This window comes from Hyperolius riggenbachi, chromosome 2 (genome assembly GCF_040937935.1).
Source record: "Hyperolius riggenbachi isolate aHypRig1 chromosome 2, aHypRig1.pri, whole genome shotgun sequence".
In the NCBI taxonomy this organism is placed as follows: Eukaryota; Metazoa; Chordata; class Amphibia; order Anura; family Hyperoliidae; genus Hyperolius; species Hyperolius riggenbachi.
In genome coordinates this window covers 70,908,170-70,922,316 of record NC_090647.1, presented here as the reverse complement: position 1 = coordinate 70,922,316, position 14,147 = coordinate 70,908,170, and the positions used below count along the sequence as shown (strand labels likewise).

At 43.2% G+C, this 14,147-nt stretch overlaps 1 protein-coding gene across 1 annotated transcript in view; it reads left to right on the top strand.

The window, feature by feature from the left end:
- Positions 1–14,147, top strand: part of CUL5 (cullin 5) — an 84,694-nt gene that overhangs the window by 47,187 nt on the left and 23,360 nt on the right. The window contains exons 11-12 of the mRNA XM_068266893.1: positions 7,349–7,413; positions 10,219–10,351. Of these exons, the coding sequence (XP_068122994.1) occupies positions 7,349–7,413; positions 10,219–10,351 (198 nt within the window). The remainder of the gene's footprint in view (positions 1–7,348; positions 7,414–10,218; positions 10,352–14,147) is intronic.

Sequence of the window (14,147 nt, the reverse complement as noted above, 5' to 3'; positions counted from 1 at the left end):
TCTCCGGTACCTGGTCTCTGCATAGGTCTGACTGAAAGCTAGATCCCCACTGAGGGCTGGTGCACACTAAGAGCAGTTCTGATCGTTTTTTAAACGCTTGCGGGGGGGGGGGGGGGGGGGCCGCTTGGTTAATGCTAGTCAATGGGTTGGTGCACACCAGAGCGGCTCGTTTTTTCCACAAACGCAAACTCGGGGGCTGCAGCATTTTTGAGATTTCTGAGGCATTTCTGCCTCAATGTAAAGTATAGGAAAGAGGAAAACCGCTCAGAAAAACGCTAGATCAGAGCGGTTTTCCAAGCGGTTTTGTTACATAAGCTGATCAGTAACAGCTTTACTGTAACAATATATGAAATCTGCTACACAAAAACGCTCCGAATACGCTAGGCAAGATTAGAAAACCTCTCTAAACATGCCTGGAATCGCTCTGAAAAACAGCTTAAAAAAACTGCTACCATTTGCGGATCCGCTGGAGGTTTTTTGTGTGCACCAGCCCTTAAAGAGAATCTGAAGTGTAAATAAAAACAAAAAACAAAACAGATACTCGCCTAAGGAGAGGGAAGGCTCTGCGTCCTATAAAGCCTTTCCGGGCCCCTCACGGTCTCCCGCAGGCTTCCCTGTTAGCAGTCTATGGCCCAAGCTCAGCATGACAGCCAGGCAACTGGCAATGTTTTTAAGGCAGCAGCCTTCGTGTGTCTCTGGAACTCCAGTGAAAATAATGTTATAAAAAAGTGCTTCATTTTTACAATAATTATGTATAAATGATTTAGTCAGTGTTTGCCCGTTGTAAAATCTTTTAAATTCCTAATTTACATTCTGACATTTACATGGTGACATTTTTACTGTTGGCAGGTGATGTTGCTGTTGCATGCTTTTTTGGCAGTTAGAAACGGCTGTAAACAGATATTTCCCACAATGCAGCAAGGTTCACAGACAGGAAACTGCCAGGAGTACGTACTCAGAGTTTCTTGTAGGAGGGGTTTCACCACAATAATAGTCACACAGCACCCCCTGATGGTCTGTTTGTGAAAAGGAATAGAGTTCTCATGTAAAAGGGGGTATCAGCCACTGATTGGGATAAAGTTCAGTTCTTGATCGGAGTTTCTCTTTAAACACTAAATAAGACTGTGGGATTCTTAAAGGATACCCGAAGTGACATGATGAGATAGACATGTGTATGTAAAGTGCCAAGCACACAAACAACTATACTGTGTTCCTTTTTTTCTTTCTCTGTCTGAAAGAGTTAAATATCAGGTATGCAAGTGGCTGACTCAGTCCTGACTCAGACAGGAAGTGACTACAGTGTGACCCTCACTGATAAGAAATTCCCCTTTTTTTCCTCTTTCTTACTCTCAGAAGCCATTTTCTGCTAGGAAAGTGTTTTATAGTTGGAATTTCTTATCAGTGAGGGTCACACTGTGGTCAATTCCTGTCTGAGTCAGGACTGAGTCAGCCACTTACATACCTGATATTTAACTCTTTCAGACAGAAAGAAAAAAGGAACACAGCCTAGTTATTTGTGTGCTAGGCACTGTACATACACATGTCTATCTCACCATGTCACATGTCACCTCGGGTATCCTTTAAAAAAACATATTTGAGTAGAACTACAGATAGAATTCTTGATTTCCTCAGTTTATTTTCACTTCAAGTTTGTTTTAAAGCCCATATAAAACCTTCACAGGTATCCATAGATGCTGACAAGGGATGAGCGAGAATGATTTGGAAAAAAGCGAATCACCTCAGAGAGAGTGGGGGTGGGTGGTGGTTGGACTATGTACACAAGGGTTAACTTCCCTTGGCCAATGCATTCCCTTCTGCCCCCTACACCAGAACTTCTGCTCTGATGGTGGAAGGAGGAGAAGCTGGAGGGCAGCATGGAAAGCATCAGAAGGGAGGCGGCAAGCAAGGTGTTAACCCTTACATACCCATTCGATCCCCACTCACTCTGGGACAATTTGGCTTTTCACAACATCGGTCGTCTTCATTCCTAGTGCTGACTTGTAAGCACTGCACTACTTGCTAGTTCCACCTGCCTTTAAGGAAGTGTAGTGAGTGTGTGGATGCAACTCTCTGCCACTCAGCAGCTAACTTCTGAGCAAGGACTATGACACCGCTCCAGTTCCTGTGGGGAAGCTAGCGCCTATTGACTAATATAAGGCAGAGAGAGCATCATTAGTCGATGGGCACTAGGATCTCTGCAGCTGGGGAGCAGTGACATGGTCCCACCTCTGAGTGCCTGCGAGGGGGAGGAGCTCTCATGTCCACTACAGTACAGGAAAAGGGCAGTGTGGAACAGTGAGCAGTACAGGGCAATGCTGAATTAGTCATCAGTAGCCTTGCTATGTGTTTTTTTAATGTAAGGTTTCACCAATGTTAATCATTTTGCCAATCGAACATTGATTGACAACGGCTGCGCATTGCGTGAGATCGAGCTATTAGGCGTTGTGGGCTGGAGGCAGGAGTGGCCTAGGTATGAGGCTCCATATGTTAGTAATTCAGTGAGCAGTGCAAAGATTTTGACTGTGGTGGAAGAGGAATAATAGATGGAACCGCTACTGAGATCTAGTATTTAATGTGCCAAAGTGGTAAATGATCGATGTCCTATCCATAACTTACCAATCTACACAGTATAAGGGCCTGTTTCCACTTGTGCGGTGCGAATTCGTTGCAGAAAATGCAAAAACGAATTTGCATGTGGATGCAAATTTTTTCTGCGAATTCGCGTACGTTTTCAAGGTTTTTGTAAGTATGCAAATGTAACCATGTCAGTGCCTGTGTGCTTTTACATTGATTTTAGGCGAAAACGCATGTGAATTTCCTATTAATTTCCTTGTATGCGAATCGCGAATTCGGATGGCTCTGCTGTGCAGATTTTTCCTGCACAGAAAAACGCTCTGTTTTTCTGACATGTGGAAACAGGCTAATTAAGTTGTATTGGTTGTGCGAATCTGCGTGCAGAAAACGCATGCAGATTCGCGATAGTGGAAATGGGTTCTTAGACCAGCTTAAAGGGAACCAGAGACGAAGCACCCTTGTGTATTTTACCATATATATCAGTAAGAACATTAGAGAAAACACTTACCATGCTCTCTGTTTCATCCTCACTGCTAAGAGTGTCTGTTATCAGCTGTGATAAGAATCCCGGACTGAGCATTCAGTCTGGCTTTGCAGGGAATAATTATAGCAGAGCCACAAGGGGGGCAGGCTTGTGCTTGAAAAGACCCCAGAGAAGACAGATTCAGCTATAATCTTTCCTTAGCAAAGCCAGACTGAGTGCTCAGTCGGGGATTCTTATCAGAGGTGATAACCGTAAGATTAAACAGAGAACAATGAAACAAAGAGATTAGGTGTTTACTGTCATGTTCCCACTGATTTATAAGGTAAAATACAAGAGGGCGCTTCATCTCTGGTTCTCTTTAAGTAAGAGGTTTGCAAACAAGATGTCTTCACCACGTACGAGAGAGAACGGCAGGAGATTTGGGCGCAGGATACGGCCGGTATATGGCTGATCCTGCTGCTGCACAAGTCCCGGCCACTTTAATTACTATTCCCCCTCCAGGCCGCCATGGATGGTGGGGAATGAAATCATTCGGCTTCCAGCAATTGCTGGAAGCCAAATTATTATGTTTTAAAAGTAACTTCAGCTCCGTCTTCTGTCGGTGCCGAAGTTACTCCCTGTGCGCTGCTATAGCCGTAATTCCTATTATGGCCTATGGTGGCGCCGGCTGCGCCGAAATCTTCTTGCGCTGATTTCAGCGTGTTCGCCTTCACCCCCCGGTGCAGCAATAAATACTTACTGTGTCTCCAGCACGGTTTTCTAACCTTCCTGTAGCTCCTAGCTGCTTTCCAGGGTGGTGCTTGAAGCCTCTTGCCTGTCCTGGGTCACATGATGCACTGGGAGCTGTGCACGGACACAGGAAAGCCATTTAGAGCTACAGGAAGGTTAGAAGACAGCGCAGGAGACTCGGTAAGTATTTATTGCCCTGCAAACCCGCCAAAGCACAGTGCCTGTTATCCCCTCAGGCATGCCGGGTAGTTGAGACTTCTGGTTGCCTGAGCTCCAGATAACGGGGACTTTGCTGTACATGTGCAATGTATTGTTTGTACATTTGTCCCAGAGCGAAATACACTATACATTTCTTTTTCCCTACGTTGCTGTCATTTACAGTAGCTAGTGAAAATCTGACAGGTTTTGGACTAGTCTCTCCTCAAGGGGGATTTATTCTTTACAAAAGCATTTTCTGGAAATGACCTTTATAAATTGTTCTGGAAAGCTAATGTCCTCCTGTGCACACTATTCTGGCAGTAGGCGCATGCCAGTGCAATCCATGGAGTGCTTTTTGAAAGTAAATTAATTCTTGAGAATCCCCTGTAAGAAGGTGAATTAGTCCAAAATCTGTCACCTTTCTACTTTAAAGAGACTCTGAAGCGAGAATAAATCTTGCTTCAGAGCTCATAGTTATCCCGCGGCTAAACGGGGCTCCCTTCACCCCCAAACCCACCCCCGCAAGACTTGGTCGCAATTTGGTCGTAAATTTTCTTCTTCCTGGAGGCAGGGCTAACGGCTGCAGCCCTGCCTCCAGTCGCGTCTTATCAGACGCGCATCGCCGCCTCTCCTCCGCCCCTCTCAGTGAAGGAAGACTGAGAGGGGCGGGGGAGAGGCAGAGATACACGCTGACAGACGCGCGTGGGGCAGGGCTGCGGCGGTTAGCCCTGCCCCAACCAGGAAGCGCTCCCCCGCTGCACCGAGGGGATTTGGGGGTGAAGGGACCCCCGTTAAGCCGCGGGATAGCGGCGGTTTAGCAGGGGCACACATGCCCCTGCTATCTATGAGGTCTGAAGCGAGATTTATTCTCGCTTCAGACTCTCTTTAAGTAAAGGTGGCCATACACTCATCTGCTGGGAATTGATTCCACAAAATTGTGAGTAAAAATCAATCAAAAGTATAAATAAACCATTGGGGGTGAGGCAAAATCATTGGCAGATGAATGGCCTATAGCTTTGTTGCAGTTCAACCGATTTCAATAAATTCCCTGCTGGAATCTGTTGGAAATTGATGTGCAGCATATGGTAGGAATCCATTATTTTCAGAAAGCAACCGATTGTGTTGGAACATTGGGTGGAAATCTGTAAGTGTATTGCCAGCTTAACAGGAACCTACTAAAAAACAAACAAATATAAAAATGTTTGCAATAGTTGTCCTTTAATTATCTTGTTGTACAGTTAAAGCTTTATAATCAATCAACACAATGGCCTCAATTCTGGTAACTATGTAAAGTAAAAAAAAAAAAAATGTAGGTAAAATACCTCATGCGGTATTTTCCAACACATGCCAGTAAATGTCAATTCATAAAGATTACAGCAGGTGGTAATAGGACAAAAAATACCGCCTGCTTTGAAGAAATGATAAGAGAGCAATAAGAGCAAAGTTAATGGAGAAGCAGTGAGATTTCTCCAGGCAGCAGCAGCAAGAGCAGAGCAAACAAGACTTCCTGTGAATACCTTAGGCTGTGTGTTTAACCACTTGTGTTCCTGCTTTTAAAGTGTGTATTTCACATCAGAAAGCCTGGCATGTGTAACATTTCTTTGAAGTTTTTCTAAGCTGTGGCAATTGAATAAACTGTTAAAGTGGATCCGAGATGAAAAACTAACTATAACAAGTAACTTGTCTATACATCTTATGTAAAGTTTAGATCGTTTACACAGCAAATCTAGCTGCAAACAGCTTTAATAGAAAATCATTATTTCTTCCTGTAATACAATGACAGCAGCCATGTTGTTTGTAAACATTACACAGAGGCAGGATTATCTGCACTCTGACTGAAAAAAACCTAATCCCTCCTCCTCCTCCCTCCTCCCCTCTACCTCTGAAATCTCTGGCTAGAAATACCTCCCCCTCCTCCTGCCCAGATTGAGCTCCCATGAGCCCTTGCTACTGCCAAGGCTCTTTGAAAAACTGGGCGGGACTTGTTTAGTTTATAGGGAATTAGAGTATTAAAACAAAAAAAAAGTATTTGGCTTGAGGAATGCCCTATAAACAATAGGAAAGGAACACAATTATGCAATGAGTAAAAAGTTCATCTCGGATCCACGTTAAGAAAGACTAATAGACAGATTCAGCGCAGATTCAGGGCAAACGGAGGCAGTATAACAGGATGCACATTTAAAGGGGCACTTGAGTCTGTGAAAAAAAACGAGTTTTACTCACCTGGGGCTTCCAGCAGCCCCCTGCAGCTGTATTATGCCCACGCAGACTCCATCAGATCCTCCTGGCCCCGCCGGCAGCCACTTCCGGTTTCGGCGACAGGAGCCGACAGGCCGGAACCGCAAGTGATTCTTCGCGTTCCCGGCCACAATAGCGCCCTCTATGCTGCTATAGCATAGAGTATATATCATATAGCAGCATAGAGGGCGCTATTGTGCCCGGAAACGCGAAGAATCACTTGCGTTCCCGGCCTGTCGGCTCCTGTCGCCGAAACCGGAAGTGGCTGCCGGCGGGGCCAGGAGGATCTGATGGAGTCTGCGTGGGCACAATACAGCTGCAGGGGGCTGCTGGAAGCCCCAGGTGAGTAAAACTCATTTTTTTCACAGACTTAAGTGCCCCTTTAAGGGGAAGTTGGGGATACCTCTTAATGCACTTTCTGCACGGAGAGCAAGAATGTAACAAAACTCTTCTAATTACCGACAGTTTACTTCGGTAAAACATCGCACTTCTATCGCAGTTGTAAAAATTTTATGAATTAGCACAGAAAAGTCTAAAATTCCGTATGCAGTATTTTCCAGACGAGATTTTTTTTTACACCAAAGCCTTTTATGAATGGACCCCAAAATGCGGTAAAACGTGCGGTATTTCAGCGGTAAGCATGCAGTAAACAAATATTAGTTAAGTTAGGATAGTCTTTGGGAGATTTTTTTTTTTTTTTTTTGTAGCAACCTATGGAAAGTATATTTATAGGCATCCCCTATTACAAAAATCCTTTTGCACAGCCTGAATATAAACTTCACTAAAACAGCAATAGGAACTCCATTAAAACTGCAAAATGCGTACAAATTGACTTTAGTGCCAGGTACAGGCTGGTCTTAAACTGATATGTAAATTATGTGCTAACATACCCCCTAATTTCCATGAGAATAGCTATTTTCAGTTAAGATAATGCAAATTACCTCACAATTTACAGCATGAGGTAAAACCTGACTAAACCTTCCAGAATTGCTAAATGTCGTTACCTCATGAGGTAAATTACCATACATGTCATTTTTGGGAAAACCGTACCAGAATTGAGGCCAATGTCTACAAACATGTTATGTCTGTTGAAGGCCGCTTATTTTTCCTGTGTTATCTCTCTAGGCATACAAGGCCGTGGTGAATGATGCAACAATATTTAAACTTGAGTTACCGTTAAAGCAGAAAGGGTAAATTTGTATCTTTTTCATGTATCACATGTAAAGCAGAAAGGGTTAACTTGTATCTTTTTCATGTATCACGTACACATGTTGCTACGCTGTTACATATGTAGCACTAGGTTGTGTTGTAAGTTGTCGACTCTGATGTTGCTTTTAATACGGTAGTGCAGAGCCTGTAGTAGCACCATAAGATGCCAGCTAGGACAATTGCCGGTCCATTTTGACTTGATATTTGGCCAATTTGATGATTTGATCAAATCTGGTAGAAAACCAAGCGCCAACATCAGATTTTCATCTGAAATCGGTTGTATTGCATTGGTTAGGGGATTCAAAATGATTGCATAATTAAGATTATAGCATCCTTCCGAAGGTGGCCATAACACAGTCCGCTTATATTTGATGCTGAATTTTCTGTTCTTTTGTTTAGGGCATCTTTGCATGGCATTGCAGCCACTGTAGCCAGTGGTCAGTGCTGCGGTCTGTACATCTCTTTTCTTAAAGGACAACCGAGGTGACGTGACATGATGAGATAGACATGTGTATGTACAGTGCCTAGCACACATAACCAGGCTGTGTTCCTATTTTTCTTTCTCCGCCTGAAAGAGTTAAACATCAGGTATGCAAGTGACAGTTTTAGGACTATAGTCTAACCCTCACTGATAAGTAATTACAGCCATAAAACACTTTCCTGTCAGCAAATGGCTACTGAAAGCAGAAGAGATAAAAAAGGTCAATAGTTCATAGATTTGAGCTTTAGTATGATTGACAGTATTATTGGTAGAACAACCGTTCGACATTGATTGCCACCATTAATGGTATCATACGGACCGTATAGATAATAGGCACCTTAAGTCATTATCTTTGATTACATTCTTGGTTATTTGTCCATCCTTTAAAGCACACCTGAACTGAAAGGGATATGGAGGCTGACATATTTATTTCCTTTTAAACAATACCAGTTTCCTGGCAGTCCTGCTGATCTCTCTGGCTGCGGCAGTGTCTGAATCGCATACCTGTAAGAAGCATGCAGCTAATCCAGTCGGACTTCAGTCAGAGCACCTGATCGGCTTGCTTGTTGAGGGTCTGTGGCTAATGCTGCATACACACTTGAGATAAAAGTCTTTGGAAAAGGCAAGATCACAGACCAATTATACCCCATTCCATGTAGTATGAGAGCCATACTCTACACAGTCTATTCTATGGAGCTGCACTCCCCATCAGATAAAATCTTTGCAAGATGCTGCACACAAAGATGCCCGTACACATTCAAAAGATCATTATCTGCAAAAGATCTCTTCCTGCAATAGATCCATTCCTGCAAAATGCATTCATAGTATATGAGATCTGCAGATCATCATACACACCTTGTTTAACAGGCAATCATCTGCGGATCAGATCCACCAGGATGGATTTTCAGATCTGCAGATGATTGCCAGATATGCCAATGAAGTCTGTTAAACAAGGTGTGTATGATGATCTGCAGATCTCATAGACTATGAATGCATTTTGCAGGAATGGATCTATTGCAGGAAGAGATCTTTTGCAGATACTGATCTTTTGAGTGTGTACGGGCATCTTTGTGTGCAGCATCTTGCAAAGATTTTATCTGATGGGGAGTGCAGCTCCATAGAATAGACTGTGTAGAGTATGGCTCTCATACTACATGGAAGGGGGTAAAATTGATCTGTGATCTTGCCTTTTCCAAAGACTTTTATCACAAGTGTGTATGCAGCATAAGTTTTACAGAGGATCGGGACAGCCAGGCAATCTGCATTGTTTAAAAGGAAGTGAATATGGCAGTCTCCAAATCCCTCTCACTACAGGTATCCTTTAAAATCTACTTTACAAATCAATGAATGTACATATATTTGTTTACTTGTAGTATTTATATAGCACTGACATCTTCCGCAGCACTGTACAGAGTATATACATTGTTTTGTGACATAAGTGTCCCTCATAGGAGCCCACAATCTAATCCCCCTACAATAGTGTATTGTGTAGTGTATGTATCATAGTCTAGGGCCAATGTTAGGGGGAAGCCAATTAACTTATATGTATGTTTTAGAGATGTGGGAGGAAACCGGGGTGTCTGGAGGAAACCCACACAGACACAAGGAGAACATACAAACTCTGTGCAGATAGTGCCCTGGCTGGGATTTAATGGGTTCACTGCAAGGCGACAGTGCTAAGCACTACACCACCATGTTGCTCATGTATGTGAATGATACAATTATGCAACATTCACTATATATATATATATATATATATATATATATATATATATATATATATATATATATATATAGAACTCCATTGCAAACAATGTAATAAAGTGCCTCATTTTTACAATAATTATGTATAAATGATTTAGCCAGTGCTTGCCCATTGTAAAATCTTTCCTCTGCCTGATTTACATTCTGACATTTATCACATGCTGACATTTTTACTGCTGGCAGGTGATGTCACTGGAAGGAGATGCTGCTTGCTTTTTGGCAGTTGGGAACTGCTGTAAACAGCTATTTCCCACAATGCAATGAGGGTCACAGACAGGAAACTGCCAGCACCATGGTCCTGACATCACACTGTGGGAGGGGTTTCACCACAAAATCAGCCATACAGCGCCCCCTGATGGTCTGTTTGTGAAAAGGAAAAGATTTCTCATGGGAAAGGGGGTATCAGCTACTGATTGGGATGAAGTTCAATTCTTGCTTACGGTTTATCTTTAAGGTTATACTGTTTAAATATGTGGATTACAGTTATAATATTCTGTTACATTATTGCCTGTCCTCAATCACACGTCGCATCTCATTTTAGGGTGGGACTGAAAACACAGCCAGAGTCAAAGTGTCCCGAGTTACTGGCTAATTACTGTGACATGCTGCTAAGAAAAACCCCTCTCAGCAAAAAACTGACCTCCGAAGAAATTGAAGCAAAGCTGAAGGAAGTGGTATGTTTTGTCTTCTGAATAAATAGGTTTTATTTCTCCACTTCCTTTGAATTCAGATCTTCTTTATTCACTGCCTCTAGCAAGTCGCTAGCACAGTTGCTTGTAGTATTGTCTATTAATCTTGTCCTACTGACAGAAGCAGTTTAGCCTCTAAGACTTGTAGCTGCTGAAGTCTGCTGCTTTGTTGCAATGGATGTGGGACATCCTACAGATACGAGTTTTGGAGACATAGCACTTAACTGCCTTAGCGGTAACCCCGAGTTATAGAATAGAATAGAATAGAATAGAAAATCTTTAGAATAGAATAGAATAGAAAATCTTTGTCATTGTAACAACCGAAATTGTACAACGAAATTCTTAAGTGCAATTTTCCAGCAAAAGCAAATACAGCATAACATTCCATTCTTACATACATTGCATTGCACACACCCCTTATCAACATGGCCACTTAGCAGCATTTAACATAGAAATGGCTGAAGGATAAAAACTGTTCTTTAGTCTGTTTGTCTTAGTTTTTATAAGTCTAAAACGTTTTCCAGAAGGCAGATGTTCAAATAACACATGTCCTGGATGTGAGGCATCGCTTAAAATTTTCTTAGTATTCCTGAAACAAAAAGACGTATATAATTCTTCTAATGGAAGGAGAGGACAGCCAACTATCCTCTGGGCAACCTTAATTACCCTATGAAGCTGCTTTTTCTGTGCTACTGTGCAGCTTGAAAACCACGCACAGAGACAGTAGACTAGCACACTCTCCACTGTACTGCGGTAACACAGCGCACAGAGACAGTAGACTAGGACACTCTCCACTGTACTGCGGTAAAAAGACACCAACAATTTCTCAGGAATATTATTCTTCCTAAGCACCCTTAAAAAATATAGCCTCTTCTGCGCCTTTTTCACTACTTCAGCAATATGTGACCCCCAAGTCAGGTCCTCTTTAATAGTAACTCCTAAAAACCGAAAGTCTGTGACCCTTTCTACAATATTTCCATTTATAATAAGTGGCTGAATGTCATCTGCCTTCTTCCTAAAATCCACTATAAGCTCCTTGGTTTTAGCTACATTTAGGAGCAGATTATTGTCTCTACACCACATTTCCAGCCTTTCTACCTCATCCCTATAGGCAGACTCATCCCCCCCTGATATGAGCCCCACCACTGTAGTGTCATCAGCAAACTTAACGATGGTGTTACTATGGTGGGCAGGAACACAATCATGAGTGTAGAGGGTATAGAGCAGGGGGCTCAGCACACAGCCCTGAGGAGAGCCAGTGCTGAGACTGATAGATGAGGAAAAATTTGTACCCACTCTAACCCTCTGAGGACGATCGCTCAAAAAGTTCTTAATCCAGAGGCAAGTTGAATATGGAAGCCCTATGTCTGACAATTTGGTCACCAGTCTATGGGGTATAATAGTATTAAAAGCAGAACTAAAATCAATAAAAAGCAATCGTGCATAACTCCTTCGCTGCTCTAGATGGGACAGTACAACATGGAGGACAGTAGCCACCGCATCCTCTGTAGACCTATTTGATCTATAGGCAAACTGATGTTGATCAAACATGGGAGGAATAAAAGACAATATATAGTTCCTGATGAGCTTCTCAAAACACTTCATAATCACAGGTGTCAATGCGACTGGCCTGTAATCATTAAGGCTAGTGATGGTCTGTTTTTTGGCCAGAGGAACTATAAGAGAGGATTTTAAACAAGTTGGTACAATTGATTGAGACAGGGACTGATTAAAAATCCTAGTGAAGACCCCAGCTAGTTGGTCTGCACATTCTTTTAAAACACGTCCTGAGACACCATCTGGTCCGACTGCCTTTCGTGGGTTGATGGCTCGCAACGTACGTCTCACATCATGCTCCCCCAATACATAAGGGGCACTGTTATTGATATCTGAATGGGGTAAAGCTGTCTCATATGAATCCACTTCAAACCGTGCAAAGTAATAATTCAGTTCCTCAGCTAACGATGAATCACCGCCCACATCTCCAGAATTATTTCGATAATTGGTCATATGCTGGATACCCATCCACACTTGCCTGCCATTGTTACTGTCCAAATGTTCCTCAATCTTTTTTTTATAATCTAGCTTGGCCTCTCTTATGCCCCTCTTTAAGTTAGCACGAGCCAAGCCATAGAGGGCCTTATCCCCAGACCTGAAGGCAGTGTTCCTCTCTCTCAGCAGCCTCCGTACTTCCCTGGTCATCCATGGCTTCTGATTGGGGTAAACCCGAATACATTTATCCACTGTGACAATGTCCATGCAATATTTAATGTAGCACAGCACACTATCACTGAACATTTCAAGGTCCGAATGTTCAAAAATGTCCCAGTTAGTGCTACTAAGACAGTCCTGTAGCTGCTCAACAGCTCCCTCTGGCCAGGTTTTAATTACTTTTGTACTATTTGGAGCAGTTTTCCTAAGTGGGATATATGCCGGAATTAAAAACAACGACATGTGATCAGAGCGGCCCAAGTGAGGCAGCGGTATAGCCCTGTAGCCTTGTCTGATATTCGTATAGACTTTATCCAGTGTCTTATCTCCTCTGGTAGCACACTTAACGTGTTGATAAAATTTAGGAAGCACTGATTTCAAATCTGCATGATTAAAATCCCCAGTGACAATACACACAGCATCAGGATGCTTGGCCAGCTGACTGCTAATACTGCGATGTAAAAGTTCAGTAGCTGTGTTTGCATTTGCATCTGGTGCTATGTAAACAGCAGTAAACAGGACCACAGTAAACTCTCTAGGGAGATATATAGGTCTGCACCTGACAGTCAAATACTCCAAGTCCGGGGAGCAGTGGCTGTCCACAGTCACAATGTTTGTACACCAGCTGTTATTTATGTACACACACAGCCCCCCTCCTCTGCTCTTACCGGAGTCTCTGGTCCTGTCATAACGCTGTGCAGTATAGCCTGTCAGCTGAATTGCAGAGTCAGGGATTAATGAATGAAGCCAGGATTCAAGTTAGGCTTGGGTGGAGATCTGCAGCAGAGAGCGGTAACTCTGAGCCTGACTCAGGGTAGCCGCTGCAAGGTATATGCAGAGCCTGCATGCAGCGGGGGTTTGTAACTCACCTCACCCTGGATCCAGATGCTAGCAACCATTCTTCTTCCAGTCCTCGGGGTCGATCTCACTATAGGGGTAGAATGCCCACCTGGTGGACAGAGCTCTGGATCCAGGAGAGGTGAGAAATGTTCTGGGCTGCTACAGGTCTCTCTGTGGTATGATTTTTTTCCTACTTTTAGGATCTAAAAACTTGTGAAAAAATTGCACCAATTTTAGACCCTAAAATCCGGCAGTAATCATACCGCTAGGGAGGTTAAAGTGTACCTGAGGAGAACCAAAGAAGTGATAGTGCTCCAGTCCATGAAGTGGAGCACGGTCTTAAGAGGGTACCAGGCAGCGGTAGTAGGGGCAAGGAGGTCACGGATCCAGAAGCTTTCCTCAACCTCAGGAAGTATCTTCTATGTGTTGAAGTCTATCTGCCTGGCAGAACTTGGCCAAGGGTGTTGTTTTCCTACTCAGCCCGCCCACTCCGTAATATTGCTGCTTGGTTACGCCTTTCCCTGCTCACCTCATCTCACCCACTCCATCATGTGTTGCTCCATCTTCCATTTTCTCCCTGCATAGTTTGTACAGCCTTGGTCCCAAACCTTCACCCGATGGATCAGGTGCTGGTCCCTCCCGGGTGACAGTAATTTCAAGTGTATACGAGGATTTAGAACTAGTTGATCTATAGCTAGTCTTGTGAGCATCTCGGGTAAGGAGTAGTTTG